Source organism: Tinamus guttatus, unplaced genomic scaffold (assembly GCF_059628265.1).
Source record: "Tinamus guttatus ecotype Peru unplaced genomic scaffold, ASM5962826v1 Tinamus_guttatus_pri_ptg000472l, whole genome shotgun sequence".
In the NCBI taxonomy this organism is placed as follows: domain Eukaryota; kingdom Metazoa; phylum Chordata; class Aves; order Tinamiformes; family Tinamidae; genus Tinamus; species Tinamus guttatus.
In genome coordinates, this window is record NW_028289006.1 from 568,082 (window position 1) to 583,688 (window position 15,607).

Consider the following 15,607-nt stretch of genomic DNA (forward strand, 5'->3'; position numbering starts at 1 on the left):
GAGCCGCCTCAGAGAGGAAGTTTCCACTGCTCTCTGCCCATGTCTGTCACCTCCATCTTTTGCAAAGTAGCAGACAGGGCTTAGGCGGTGCTAGCAACTCAAGTAAAAACTGTGCTTTTAAACCAATTTGCATGCTAAGCGAGTGGCCTGAGCAGTGCGAATTGTGTGTAGTGATTACGGTGTTCTATTAAAAACATATAGAGAGATTGCTAATAAATGGACAGTGGTGATGCCGCCAATGACAGCTCCACCTCATTGTGCACCTGGCAGGAGATCAGCTAGAAGGAAAAAAACAGAAAAAGTGAAAAAAAAAAAAGAAAAAGAAAAAAAAAAGTATGTTAAAAAAAAACAAGGGCTGAAGGCCCAATGGAGGCGCAGAGACAAGGCCGGCTGCACTCGGCGCCGTCCTGCGCGCAGAGCAGGATGGCGGCGCGGCCCCTCGGCCGCCGCGGGCTGGCGGCGCGGGCAGCGGCGAGGCCAGGCCCCGCGCCCGCGACACCTGCTCCGCCGCGCTGCGGAGCGGCCGCCGGGGGGCGACAGAGGCGCCGGCAACGACCCCACCCGCCAGGGGGCGGCGTGTCCCTTTAAGGGCCCCTCCCCCACCTGGGCTTGCGCAACCTCGGCGGGGTGGGGGGGAGGGAGTGGAGCGCGATGAGGTAACGGTGGGCGGGGCGCGCGGCGCCTTTAAAGGCGCACTCACGTGACCCGCCCGCCCCGCCCCGCACCTGCCGACGGGCAGGCGGGGGAAAGGGGTGGGGCTGGCGGGGCGTGGCCTGAGAGAAGCCCCGCCCACGGCTTCCGCTGCCCGGCGCCGCACACGTCCCGGCCCCCCTCCCCGCGGCGCATGCGCACGGAGCATCAGGGGAGATTCATCGCACATCCAAAATGGCGGCCGCGATGGATGTGGACACCCCCAGCGGAACCAACAGCGGCGCCGGCAAGAAGCGCTTCGAAGTGAAGAAAGTGAGGCCCGCCGCCCCAGCGGGAGAGAGGGAGCGGAGCAGGGGGCTCCGCGGCCAGGCCGCTGGCGGCGAGCGCGGCCGGGCCGGCCTTCCGCTCCTTTCCGGGCGCTTGGTTCCGCACCGGCGCGGGCGGGCGGGCGGGGCGGGGCTTGCGGGGTCGTGACGTGCGCCGGAGCGAACGGGCGCGGCGGGCGGTTGCACGTGGCGCGTCCGCCGGCCAATCAGCGCGCGCGGCTGGCGCCCGCCGCCGGGCGAAGGGACTGCCCCGTGAGGGGGCTCTGGCGCCGCCCCGGCCTGGGAGTCCTCGAAGGCTGCTCTGGACAAAGACTTCTTTATTTTATTGCCCTTTTTTCTCGGGCAGTATACTGTGTGTGCATAGTCAGGAAGCGATCTCCTGTCACGCTTTATTATTACTATTATTTTAGTTTTCCCCTACTTCCCCAAACAGTCTAATGCAGGTCCCTTGCTAAGAGCCTCCCATCGCCTTGTCAGGCAGGTAGTGCCAAACGCCTGTGTACCTGTTATATAAGGGCGTAGGTGAGGAAGGGAGCTCGCGTGGGGCTGCTCAACCTTACAGTCTGCAAAAGAGAAACTCTGGATTGGTTATTAGCAAACACTTCCATATAGCAATTTATATATATGTATGTTTTCCTGTTTAGAGAGGACTAACTCCCCAGCTAACTTGTTTCTAAGTTAGCTTTTTTGAAATACAGCTGCTGTTGGCAACGATGGAAGCTCCCAGCCCTGTGCTGGGCTCTGGGTCTCTGCTGAAGTAGTTGCCTCACTCAAGTGCTTGCTGGTGCCGCAGTAGTAGAGGTGGGGAATATCCTTGTGCCACAGTATCGTGTGTTGCTGCAGTTCTGCATAGCTCTGCCTTTGGCTGCCAGTGCAACAACTGTATGTGCAAGAGGAGCCCTCCAGTGTGCAGGTGCTGTATTCCCTCCCCAGAGCCATAGCAGGGTCTATAGCTGCCTCATCTTGGAAGAAATGAGGGTGATGGGAACGTAACATGCAATGTGCCATAATGAAGGAGTCCTTGGGAGATAAGGAACTCGATCACCAAGCTGGAAAGAAATAAAATGTCTAGACCTCTTTGTTATTAGTAAACAGTAAGTGAAGGTTATCCTGGCTACCTGTATGCAGTCACACTGTTCTGAATATTGAAGGGAAGTGCTCTGTTTAATCGTTCAGGAGTTGGGGGGAGGCAGCATGAGAGTTGATTCCGATCCTTGGTTTCAACTGTTTTGGGGAAAGATTATTTCTTAGAACAGCTGCAAATAACGGAAATTCATCTTAACAAAATGGCATCTGGATTGGCCTCTCTTCGAGGCAGTGCCCTTTCCATCAGAATTGAGGATGTAGCTTGAGATACATTCTTGCCTAGGAATCTTGAATAGAAATGCAGATGATTACATTTGTTTAACCCAAACAAACAAAAAACCAAACAACAACAGAAAAACATAGCTCTTGTTTCTGAAGTAGGAAGGAGCATTATGAGAAGAATAAGGAGGAGAATGTACGGTTGTTTTCATCTAACACTTTCGGACTCATGAGAAGAATTGGCTTTGGATTTCTAAGAGTTTTTTTCTGTGAAATATCCCTGCTTTTCCATTTCAGAAATACATGGGATCTTAAGGGGAAAAACAAGGATTTGTGTGTGCTATAAATTTTGCTAAAGCTATGTTAAATATAGTTTAAAAATATGTTTCTCTTTCTTTTTTTCTTCTCTTCTTAGTGGAATGCAGTAGCTCTGTGGGCATGGGACATTGTGGTTGATAACTGTGCCATTTGCAGAAACCATATTATGGATCTATGTAAGTAATTGGTGAGGAAGACGCTTCACAGTTTTGTCACAGGCATGGTGCACAGCTGAAATATCCCCGGTTCAGAGCATGTTTCTACAAATACAGATTCAGTTAGGAAATAACTTTTCTCAATGTCTATAATGCTATACTCTATCTTGTATAGTGCTAAAGTTCTGTAATCTGTATCTGTGACTTCTGCCACTATATTGCTTTTCCCACACTTTTCTGGTAAGGGATAGAATCACTTGGTCCCACATCCACAGAAGACATGATTTTGCTGAATGTATTTTGAATGGAACTGGGAGGAAGGGGAATAATGATAAAGAGCTGGAAGGAGATAAAGTTATTTAGGGTTGACAAGTAATGCTTTCAAAGAGAAGTGATGGAGTTTGAGGTATAGGTATGAAGTGTTTGAAAAAGCCCACTAGGATGAAATCTTTTAAGACTTTTTGTATCTGTCTGGCCAAGAATGGCTCATTCCCTGATTCCTTGCTCTGCAAAAGCTACTTTGCCTAAGTTAGTTAACGTTGCGTTATGGGGAATTGTATGGTCACTCAGGGAACTAATTGCATTTTTATGAATAGAGTAATGAAATGTTGAAAGAAAACACAAAACAGTCCTAATATTGATGAGGGCTTTTGCTGTATAACATTGATGATTCAACTAACAAGTATGCTTTTGTATAGTTATGCATATAAACAAACAAAAATGCAGTTAAGTATAAAAGTTTCTACCCTGAGATGGGTGTGTGCTATTCAGTCATAGTGAATAAGCCTTTTTTTTCTCAACACCGAGAAGCTGTTTTTTGACGCAGTTCACCTATCCAACTCTTTAAGTAATGAAGGTTGGAAGAATTTTTAATTTGCTTGTATAGAAATTAGGCTTATTTGCCTGTAATACTAAAATGTTAAGATCATAGAACCTCAAAAAGCCAAAGGAGGTACAACTGTAGTGTCTGAATATGGCAGTCAGGATTCCCTTGTGACAGTTTTGTTTCACTTCATTTTTACACAAATGCCCTTGGAATTACTGGTAATGATAACTTACCGTCAGTAAGCTTGTACTCTCTATTCATGCCTCAGTTTATTCATAGTTATTAGAGAATGATAGCCGGGAGACAAGCAAGAGAGAACAGCAGTTGTGAAATGTGCTGAAGTTCTTTAACATAAGGATTTATTTTTGACGACCCTCTAACTTCTGCCATCTTGAAAAGGAGTTGAAGCGGGCACTACAGATACAGCTTAATCTCTCATGATTATGATATATTGCAGAGGAAGACATGCAAGTGACAAGTAAATTGAATTTTAAAGGTCCATCAGTAGAATACGTGTGTAAAATAATGTAGGCCAGTATAATTATTCAAAAGAAGAGGGATATACTCTGATTCATTATGTGAATCTGCCTCAAAATTAATACCACTTCCCCTGGAAGACCAAGTGGAATCTTTGCTATTTGCCATTTTTAATAAGTGGCAAATAGAAAGTATGGTGAAGGGGAGATGTAGAGGAGCTAGAAAGGGAGTAGACATGTTCCTCTCCAGTAGCACAATTCTTGTGTCTGTCCTCAAAATTAAAAAGTCCTGCAGAAATGATATTCTGACATTGTAAAGGCAGAATAGGAGAAATAGTGAATGAAGAGGATGTGGTTGACTCTTTTTTGAGTTACTTAAGCATAGCACACGTTAGTTTGGATCTCAGCAGTGTTATGAAAAGCCTGTGCTGCAGACAGCTGACCAGAATTGGTCAGAGTTTGAGAAGTGCATAAATCGCTGTTCTCGGATCAATGTTGGGTCTGGCTTTACGTACTTCCTTGTTACAGTTCATTAATGATGTTAAAAAAAAAATGTAATTAGATTTTCAAACATAAGATGTGAAGTGATGGGAAATTGAGGAAAAATTAATAGAATGTGCAGGGAAGGACAACACAAGATTCAATTTGATCAAATGCCGGATTCAAATGCCTCCATTCTCTGGTGATAAAAGAGAAGCCTTGAAAGGGGAAACATTAAAAGAATGATAAGTGATAAGCACACCAGCTATGCTAATGGCAGATTGTTAGCATTATAAAGTCAAGCATCCAAAGGCTAGGATGTAACAAAGTTAAGGTTTTTGTGTACTCCTTCCAGTGTAGTTCACATCACGACTCATATGGTCAAAGGATTTCCCCAGCCCACCCAGTGTGATTCGTTGTCAGTGTGCAGAATGAATGATTTTTTTTTCTTCTTCTTTTCACTGGTCTCTGGAAACTAAAATGTATGTCCTATTAAGATTTTACTTAAACAGCCTTCTTGATTTCTTCAAAGGCTTGCTCTGTGGAGCTAGTGCTGTAGCATGGTAAGTCAGGGAGTGTCGGAACACACTGTGATTATTATGACGGGTTACCTTCTGGTCTGAAATGTGGAATATAATGCGCTATCAAAAGTGAGCCATTGGCCTTTGAAATAAATAAAATATGCTATTGAAATACTGACCTCCTTCTTTGATAATAAGATGCAAGTTAGGTATTCCAGTTGCACAAAGATGGACAAATTGAGCCGGCTCAAAGGAGAATTTGAGGGATTAGCAAGTAGAATTATTTTGGGTTCATGGGAAGAATGAGAGAGCAGAACTGAGCATAGATAGATTGCTAAGTCCTAAGTAGGAGTGGAACATGATAACTGCGTACAAATATTTTTGAGTCTGATACCAAGAGGAAATACTGAGCGTCATAGAAGGGGGTTATAAGTAGAAGGGATTGTGTGACAATGTGATGTGGGTGGGACCTCGGGTAACTCTTGGGGAGAGAAAAAAAAAAAAAAAAACTGTGGATAACTTACCAGAAAGTACTAGAATCCATATGAAGTTTTGAAAGCTAAACTAGAGAGTTCATGCTGCATCTCGTAGGTAACAAATGTACTCCAAAGCTTATTAAACTGGTTATTTGTTTTTCATCCTTTTCTGATTGAGTACAGTATATGCTATGTTAGCTCTTCATGTTCATTTCTGCTCTTGCAACTAGATCAGCCCCTTCATGACTAATAAATAATAATAAAAAAAAGTCCCTTCCTGCTTAAAAAAGAAAATAGAGAAGGCAACATGTAAAGAGAAAGGGGAAGCCGTTAGTGGTTACCCCTGCTCAAGCAGGAGCCATTTTGGGGAGCTCTAGCAGCTGGTTTCCAGTGCAGCAGCCTGTAAATGGCAGCTGCAACTGGAAGACCTGTACTTGCCTTCTGTTAAGTAGTCCTGTGGAATTGCTTTTCTTGTTGCATAACTATACATAAGATTTTTGTGATGGGAAATGAGGAGGAAGAGAGATGGTTCTTAAGAGATGCCAAGATTCACAAGTTATTATATAATATGCATTTCTGTAGCTGCCTGAGTTGAAACACCTGCCCTGTGTCTTTCACAATTATTGCAGGTAGTTCAGGGTTTAGCCGTGTCTTTCTGCCCTCGTTCCAGATGCTCTGCCAAAAGCAAAACAATGAAGTGTAGTTCACTATTTCTCCTCTGGTACCTGTTCTTTTCCATCTCTTATCACTTAACTTTGGGTCAGTAGCCAGTAAATAGCTGAAATAATCAATTTTCATTTTCTGACCAAGACTGGTTTTGTTTTATGCTATTTTTTTTCTGTTTGCCTTTGTTTTGTTTTGTTTTTGAAATTAGGCAAGTGGGAGATCAAGCAGTGCTTTTTTTGCAAGGCCTTTTTTTTCCTTCAGTCAGTAAAAGATGGTGCCAGCCTCTTTGATGAGGAAGTTAAATCTGGATGTCTTGTTGGGAGGCCCTTACATCCCCACCAGAGAACTCAGCTATTCCTGCAAAACCTCATCTGTGCTCCTAGCTTTGGTAGTCATTTGTTTTAGACCATATTTGCTATTTAGCAAATGCAGGATAACACTAAAATGAATTTCAGTGCTGCATTTCTCCCTTTACCTAAGCCACCTTGCTTCCTTTCTCCCTCACACTCAAAATACAATCTTAAAAATCGGAAAAAGTTTTAGGATCATATTCCAAAATATACAGTGCACAGATTAGGGCCATTGCGGGGACATGACCGAATGACATGAGATTGGGCTCGATGGACTTCAGGTTTAATATGCCCAATATCCTGTTCCCAGCGGGGGAAGAGGAGAAGAAACAAGATAAGCATAGTGTGTGCTGGAATATTTTCCTTGCTTTTAGCAGCCAGGGACTTCCTGAGTTACTTAGCTTATCAGCTGACCTTCATGTGCGCTGTCTCTCCTTCTCCCACTATTCTTCTCACCATTCAGAATCTTTAAAACTAGCCCTACATGGCCTATGATAACTAGTAAGATCATGAGTCTGTACTGTTGTTAACAGTTAAATTGGTGCAGTAGTCTTGAGCACGTTTCCACAAAGGTGCACCTTTCTCCAAAGAAGCTGAAGCTCTCAGGTTCTTGTGCACCTTCCACTTAATTAGGTATAGTTCTATTAATATAGATGTTGAAGGCTTAAGAAATTAAGAAATGTAACATTTCAGCTGCACTGTAATTTGTACTTTCTATGAACAGGCCAAAGATTGAACTTTGGACTTTCTGCTTTGTATATTGTATTTTGATGAAAACTATATCTTAAATGTAGCTTCATCTAAATCTTGCAGAACATTTGCTGGAACTCAGTTTCTTTAAATCTCAGTCTTGTTTTGGGTAGTTCTCATGCCTGAGGTTAAAAGATCTTTCTCATGTGTCATGAAAAATAGGTCTCTCATTTTGTTCATCTCCACACCTGAGAGTGGAAAAGAGAGGAAAAAATAAAAAAGGACAGAACAAATGAAGATCACATTTTTCAGCTAAACCCGTGGGAATTTTAACATTTTAAAATCCTAATTGGTGCATTCAGTTCCTTTTCCTTTAAGCATATTCAGATGCACGCGGAGTGCACAGAGATTTGGAGCTTGTTCAGATATTTTCTTGGCCAAAAAAAAATACTTGCAAAAGAAGAAATTTACCAAACCAAATATCCAAATCTAAGCTGATCATCAGTACTTCTTTTTGAACCCTTTGGGCTTGACTTTGGTTGTTTTAAAGAAGCATTTTTAGTAGGAACTAGAATGTTATCCTTAAAATAGGTTTGTGTTGCTGATTGTAGGAAATTTGGAAATATATTTTGTTTTCTGCTTAAACTTCTTCCTCAGATGGAGATTAACTGAAGTGTTTGGGGTGTAGAATTGAATACGTTGCTGGATTTGTTTTCTTGGTGCTATTCTTCTTCCCGCCTTCCCTTCCTCACTTCATTCATGTCTCCTGACATTTAAAAATATAATAATAATAATAAATTATATAATATCTTATATGTATAATTATATAATAATAAATAAATAATCTTTGTCCTTTTCAGGATCATCATCCTAGATACTGTGTTCTAAGGTGTTAAAAACTCTAAATATAGTTTAAACTGTATTTTCTCTATGCGTTTGGGCACATACTCATCTGTCACAAGGCTGTAGAGAAGAGACAGACAAAATTCCGCTTTACATAAATTATTTTGCAAATATAATTATTCTGTAAATACAATTTATGGTTAAAAAGAAGTCTGACAAGACAATGAATTTATATTTAGAGAAATCCAGGTTAGAAATTTAAGTAAACTTTTCTTCACAGCTCTGTTGTGGTAATGGTCATCAGAAAAGGTGCATTAATGCACAACAAACGAAATGAGAAATATTTATTCTTAAAACTTGGAAAGCAGGCGCACATTGGTGGGGTGGTGGTGATGAGCAAAGTACTCTAGCCCTATGGTTCTTTGGGATAGTAAAATTAGAGGAAAGGGGAAGGTGAGGTGAATTATCTTATTATCTAACATTTTGGGGGAAAAAGTTCAAAAAAGTCTTGACACTTGTCAATGTAATGAATTCAACAGAGAGGTTTTTTTTTTTTTTTTTTTTTTTTTCCTCCTTACTTGCTGTAATAAAGAAATCTGCCAATTGGTGTTGCATATAGATCTTCTGCTCCTGCATATACGTGTTTAATCTTTGTTTTCACAGGCATAGAGTGTCAAGCAAATCAAGCATCAGCTACCTCTGAAGAGTGCACAGTTGCATGGGGCGTCTGCAATGTAAGGAGAACTGTTCTGTCAGTGAGCTTGAAGTATAACCATGTCCCTTCTTTCTCTAAGTTATTCTGAAAAAGGCTGCAAGTTATCCTCCAGAAGGAGAAAGGACTTTAAAACATGATTTGTTTAGCAAAGTGTAGAAGGGAGACAGTAGAAAATAAATTTTAAGAATGAAAGTTGGAGAGGTATAAGGGGAAGCACAGAGGAGGAGGGAGGAAGATAGGTCTTGTTCTTATTTGATGTTTTGATTTATCTTTGTGCAGGCTGATTCGAGGAGTCAGTACAGGTTGACTGGGTGGTTTGCTTTCCCTTTTGGAAGAGGATCAGATCAGTTTAGTGTCCAATCTCCAGCTCCTCCATGTTGTTGCTGTATGCACTCCCTCAGGCTGGTGTGCCTTCTCTTAGCTGGGCTGGCCCTGAACGGGAAGACACAGTTTTCTGTAATGGGAGAGCCACTTGTTGCTCACTCTCCATCTTGCTATGCTGTGGGATCGAGTTACAATGTGATAATCCCTAAGCAGGATTATGAATGTTATGGTTCTGTCTGTAAAAGATGAGTGCCTTTTTTTTTTTTTCCCTAACCATGTCAGAATAGTCTAGGGTCAAAATTACGACTTTCTGTGCATAATTAGCACAAATGGAACATTCTTCTTTAAGGAGCTGCATGGAGCATGGAAGAGAGCGTTTGCAGTTTGTGTGATAGAGGGTTTTGGTTTTTTTTTTTTTCTGACCTTGCAAATTGGTTTTTATTCAAGCTTGAGTTTGTCCAGAAGTCTTGCAGAAAGCTTCAGCCTGTCTCCATACATGTCACCCTGCTGCTTAATGTGAAATCCTTTTCCTCGCCTCTCTGATTGTGCTTCTTATCAGCATCTGCTCTGCCAATTTTAGCAGCTGCAAAACTCTGCGTTCTCTCCTCAGCAGAAGTCGGTCGCTTGCCACCGTCTCCTGTGGAACCGTCTGCCTGCTGCCATTTCATTAATGTTCCCTTTCTCCCTTGAACTTGGATCAGCATCTTGGTGCTTACCAGAAAGCTGGCTGATGAGTCCTTCCCACCTTTGCATGCGCTTGCTACTCGCTTCTTACCGTGATGATTTTGATGTGTTAGCTTTCATGGAGAGACACGTTTAGGAATACTGTGTTCTGAAATGATGTGATTTGAACTTTCTCTTCCAGCATGCTTTCCACTTCCACTGCATCTCCCGCTGGCTCAAAACTCGCCAAGTATGTCCGTTGGACAACAGGGAATGGGAGTTTCAAAAGTAGGTATCCTGCACAATTGTCAACATCCAAAAATGCAATATTCTTTCTGCTAGCAGAAATGATCCATGTCAGATATGTGGGTAACCATCCTCGCTTCTGCATCTGACAGCACAGCTGCTGTTGGGAAAGAATTTTACTTTGCTATGTAGTAACCTTTCCTGAGTCACCTGGTGACTCGGAAGGAGGATGGAATAGCTGTGGGTAAATGAGCATTGTTGCAAAGGGGCAATTTCTATCCATGTCCTCACGAAAGAGTGGAGAACAGAGAAGTCGAATTCCCTGCAAACAGCCTCAGGGGAATACTGTGCTGCCACAGGAGCAATTTGGGTTTGGAAAGTGACCTGAATTGAGCCTCTCTCCTTTCAGAGTATTTATACTGAGGTGCCAGAAGTGTTATTGGGTCTTGGTGATTTGTTTTATAATTCTAATAAGATTAGATTAAAGGTTAATACAGCTGACTTCTTAGTATCTTGGAAGCAAGTCCATGTAACCATTGCTACTGTTCACCCATTTATTCAGACTTCCTGCATTCTTTTTTTGTTTGCTTTCTTCAAAGGTCTGTTGTTAGACTAATCAGGAGATAAATGGTTGGGTTTTTGAGGATTAACTGTACGTGGACAGTAGTTGGGAACTGTGCCTGCCACTTGCATCATTCCGCACTGTTTATCCATTAATCTCTTTTTGCATAACTGTGGATTCACTCATACACACACACACTTTTTTTTTCGGTCTATTTAAACCATTTTGAGTCTGTTAAGAATCCAGATTAAAACAAACCGAAACAAATATTGTAGCTACTTGGGATTGTCATTGGAACCTGGTTCGTATTTAATTGACAAGGCATTTTAAGTACTATAGTTTTGATCTTAAAGGTATTTTAATGAACAGTTAGTGAAAACCGAGCCCAAGGTGCAGCTATTCTGTCTGGTTGCAGCATGAGCAGCTTTATGACTGATAGAAATATGTATCTTCCTATGCCTCCTAATAATATGTGCAGGGGTGCCATAGGTTCTGGCCTTGTTTTCACTTGGCCTGTAACTGAAGTGGGATTTGGGGAAGAAGGTGGGGATACTGAGGGTCTCTTGCAAATGAAATGGTGGACTGCTTAGTCTCCCATCTAAGTAAAGACTGGACATATCTGATGGAAGTGAAACGTGGAGAACTTCCCAAGGTTTCCATAGGATAGCATTTCATCTATATCTGTGTTGCATGTTGATTAGATTGTGTTAGAATAACTATAATGAGAATGAGCCCAAATAAGTGCTAGTATCAAATACAAATCTTCAAAAAGCATTAATGTAATGTATTGTGTATTTTCAGGTATGGACATTAGAGAGATGGTCACTAAGCTTCTTGTGTCGTCAGCCCGAATTGTTCATCTCATTATGGGTTTGTTTTAGCAATTTGAAAAATATATGTACTGTTCTGCTTCAATCTGAATATCTCTCTATTGTGCACCATTGAATAAAATCTTGTTAGAGGTTCCTCTCTACATTTTTATCTTGTGTTTATGAGTGGGAAGTTGGTGAATGAGAAAGTGGAGGGATTTTCTGAAGACTGTAATGAATGCTTTTGTTCATTAGTATCATCAACACTCTGGGGGGCAAACATCTAGTTTCATGGAAGAAGTTTCTGGGTGAATACTCTTGCCACTGCCCCCAGTCTTTTACTCCCTAGTAATTTCAGAACCACCTTTTTGGCTTGCCAAAGTCAGCGTTAGGCTCCATCAGGTAGTTCAATGAGAGCAAGATGTGGCCTGGCTAGGTGTTATTTATGCAAATAGTGTTCTCAGGGGGACACACTTTCTTGCAGTGATGATCTATATAATTAGGGGCTGTATCATTATTAGAAGGTCCTTTCTATTGCTGCTCCTCTTGAGTTGATCTAGACCAACTCCGCTACAGAGGAAAATGTCATTAACTGCTCTCAGTTCTATCTATTTAGCTTAGGAGACATTAACAGAAATGCAGTTTTTGTCAGTGCTCATGAAGCACTTCTGTGTGTCAGGTGAAAGTAGGCTCAGGTAACTCATGCTAAATTGACTGCAGAGCTAAAAATAAGTGGTTCTATGAAAAAAAAAAAAAACCTTGAAACTTGATGGCTTTTTTACTAGTGTTTTCCCAGTTCAAGCCAATACACAGTTCTTACTGGCCAAAAGCTGTTGCTGTGAGAAGTACTCAATGCTTTGTTTGTGTCCTCATCATTGCATCAAATGTTGGCCCATGTTGACATTGTCAGCAGATGCTTGTGTCTCAAGGTAGAAGAAATTCTTACAGCAAAAGGTTGTGATTTTCACATCACCAGTGGCATGTATGCCAAGTTTCTTTTGTAATTCTACCTTTGGATGAGCATATTTTTGCTAGTTATTGAGGATGGAAGTCTATTACCTAATGCTGAACATCACTGTGCTGTAGTGAAGGGCGGGTGAAGATCTTCACCAACAGAGCCAAAACTTGCAAGCGCTGTGGTAATTGCTGGGTTTTCTTTAATCTGCAGCAAGCAAATATCAGGATTATTTTATCAGCAGGTGTCAGTGCTCTGCAACGAGACAGTTTGCTATCTTCCACCATCAAGAAGAAGAAAAAAGGGGCAACTGGAGTCAGGAAAGTTCACAGCTAAACAGTTGTTCGGTTTGTTTCTGCTGGAAATCTGGAGCTGAACTTGTTCCAAGCTCATCAAGGAATTCCGGTGGTGGGAGTGGGAATGAAGCAGAGCAGGGGGCATAGTGACCTTCTGGGCTAACGTAGTTCATCCAGGTGATGGGATATCCATCCATTCTCTGGAATTGGCACTTCCTCTTGCATGTCCTATCCACCTGACGAAAATGTTAGGCGTCCCTGTTGATGACAGCCCCTTTGGGTATGGCATTTGAATATTTAGGGCCCGGAGATCAGGGCATGCAGTCCCCTTAGAACTTTGCTTTGGGTCCAGCTATATCACTCTGCTTTGTTTCCTTTTCGTCTGTGCATATTGCCCTGAGCGTGTTTTTTTGGCTGCGGACGCATCAGCTCAGACATTTCCCTCTCCTTGGTGCCTTTGTGTGTTTTTGCTCGAGGCTGTGCCTGTAAGCAGATTCATTTTGTATCGCCTTTTTTTTTTTTTTTCATGGATCCTTCCAACTGGTGATTCACAGGCATTCTCCCCCCGCAACGCTCCTTGAACTCTGTTCTGGTACAGTATGTAAACTGTTAAATTAGATTTCGGTTTGCTCTTCTAGAGTCTGTCCCAAACCTGGTATCCCTAAATGGGGGAGGAAAAAAGGAAAAGAAAGGAGTGGAAAGCAGCAGTTGTTTGCAGACCCAGGAAAGAAAACCCGTTTTCAGCTGCTGTGGGTCAAAACGGTTCTGCTGCCTTCTTCCCTGTGCTGCCCAAGGCCTGAAACGGGCTGTGAGGGCCGGAGGCAGCAGCGCCGTTTGCTGCAGCCCCCAGGATCCCGCCTGGGGGCGGGGGACGCGCCGAGGGGCGGCCGAGGGCTCCGCTCGAGCCGGAGACACAAAGGCTCCCGTTCCCTGGGGAATGGTGGCTCGCTGGGGCCGGCCTCACGCTCTCCCTGCTTCTGTGGCTTGACCTCCCGCTGGATGCCGTGCTGCTGGGAGCGGGGAAGCAGCATTTGTTGCCCGTGTCTCTTTTTTTCTTTCCTGAAGTAACAATCATTTTTAGCTGGAGCATCCCCTTCTTGCAAGATGCGCACAGCTTTTTTGGGGAGTGGGAGGGAGGGGTTGGACATGTTTCCAAGCGCTTTGTGTGCTGGGCACAAGGTAGATGGGCAGGGGAAAGAGGGTGACCATGTTAGTACCTTCTCTCGCTGCTATTTCATGAAAGTGTCAAAATCACGGCTGTGTGGTGCAGAGAGAGTGTGTGCTACTGTATTTCTAAATGCCTGCTAAAGCAAAAGGTGGTGGACCAGCACCAAAGAGCAAAATATGTGTGTTATAGTGCAGTGGTTGAGCAGCAGTTTGTAGTAGGAATATAGGTGTTAAGTTCTTTTCCCTCAAAAATCACGTCATGGGCTGTACCCTGAAAAATGGCATCCTTCAGGAGTGCTCTGGGTGAAAACCACCTGTGTCTGGGAGGAATGAGTAAAACCTCAGCTAGTTTGCAGGGTTTGTAGCAACATATGAGCTAAACATGGTTGTACCTTCCTGTCTTAGCTGCTGCCTCAGCCCAGTATCTGCAGAGACGTAGGTGCGTTTCTTGGGGTGAGGAGGCTTTGCAACTGTGATGTCCTCCTTGTGGGGAGAGCCCTGGTTGCTGCTCAGGCGCTGATCTGTCAGATGTGATGATAAAACCCCACCTGGGCTTGCAAGAAAGTCAGCACTAGCCTTCTGCATGGGTGTACGCAGGCAAGCAAAGATGTCAGTGTCCACCAGCCCCTCTTTCGCAGCAGCTTGTGGAGGAGCTTATTGGCATCCTGGAGTACTCTGGGGCTACAAAATGTTCAGCAAAGAGGATGTGAAGATCACCCGAGCAGCATAGCGTTGAACACGGTGGAGCCATGCCAGTGTGGGCAGATCCAAGCTTCCAGGATGGGAGCAACGTCAGCGGGAAGCCCAAGGATGTTTGCACTGTCTGGTCCTCTGAAGGAGATCCACCTCTGCATACATCAGGGCAGCGGGTGGCAACAAAGCTGTGTCCCTGACTGGCAACCACCTTTGCTTTCATTTGTCTGGTTAGGAGTGAGCAGACAAAAAGAGCAGACAAGAAGATGATGTGAAGAAGAGATGGGCAGAGGCAGAGACTAAGGCTACATTGTTGCCTGTGCTTGTCCCAGACACTGTTCCCATCAAGAAAGAGGTGGGTAGATGTTGTGGCAAGCATCAAATTCCAGCGCAGGCCTGGATGGAGAGCGAAGCCTTTCCTTTCAGCAGCGCCACGCACTGGCAAGGCCTCTCTTGCTTCAGGTCACCATGGCCAGGAGAAACGTGCCGCTGTAGGACAACATGGAGGCATTTTCAAGACACGAAGCTGATGCCTGCTCACTCAAGAGACCACAGAATGGAAATAGAGAAAAAGTTATGAAAAACATATGTCATCTTGCAGGGATTTTTTTGTGACTGCACACGCAGTGCGTGTGCGAGAGCTCAGATGTGCCTCTCCTGAAGACGCAGGTGGGACTGGGACAGGCATCTTCTTGGAAACATCTTTCAAGGGCTGGCAGCGCAGGTCCTGTTCTGTCATCCCACTCGGGAGTCTCTCCCCATCCCACTGTGAAAGCCCATGTGTCCTTGTCACAGCAGCTGCTTTGCCCTCGGTGAAGGGACGTGCCCCTCAGCAGGAAGGGAAGGAGGTTTCCAGCAGGCTCGTCCCTACTCTGCACCCTGGCCTGGCTGAAAGCTGATGCTGGCCGCAGCCTGCTGGAAGAGCCCAGGCCATGGCTGGAGAGAAGGGGGAGGACATAGCACCACGGAAGGTATTTTCCCACATCAGAGTGTCCAGCAGTTCGTGGGGGAGCAAGTGAGGAGGGCGCATGTGAGGGAAGGTGTTTTCTGCCCTGGCCTTGCTAGCTGCGTTATTTCCCTCCCCACAGAAACTG

The 15,607-nt window shown here is 44.0% G+C and overlaps 1 protein-coding gene across 1 annotated transcript; it reads left to right on the top strand.

The window, feature by feature from the left end:
* The first annotated feature begins 844 nt into the window (after positions 1-844).
* RBX1 (ring-box 1) lies at positions 845-11,559 on the top strand. The gene is made up of 5 exons (XM_088532798.1): positions 845-963; positions 2,698-2,776; positions 8,747-8,817; positions 9,988-10,073; positions 11,395-11,559. The coding sequence occupies exons 1-5, from the start codon at positions 886-888 to the stop codon at positions 11,405-11,407; spliced, it is 327 nt and encodes a 108-aa protein (XP_088388924.1). The 5' UTR covers positions 845-885; the 3' UTR covers positions 11,408-11,559.
* The last annotated feature ends 4,048 nt before the right edge of the window (positions 11,560-15,607 follow it).

Excerpts from the sequence above, each read along its gene's own strand:
- RBX1 (XM_088532798.1), top strand. The coding sequence starts at position 886 with ATGGCGGCCGCGATGGATGTGGACACCCCCAGCGGAACCAACAGCGGC. Across the intron at positions 2,777-8,746 it reads AAACCATATTATGGATCTAT|GCATAGAGTGTCAAGCAAAT; the intron begins GTAAGTAATTGG and ends TTGTTTTCACAG. Across the intron at positions 8,818-9,987 it reads TTGCATGGGGCGTCTGCAAT|CATGCTTTCCACTTCCACTG; the intron begins GTAAGGAGAACT and ends TTTCTCTTCCAG.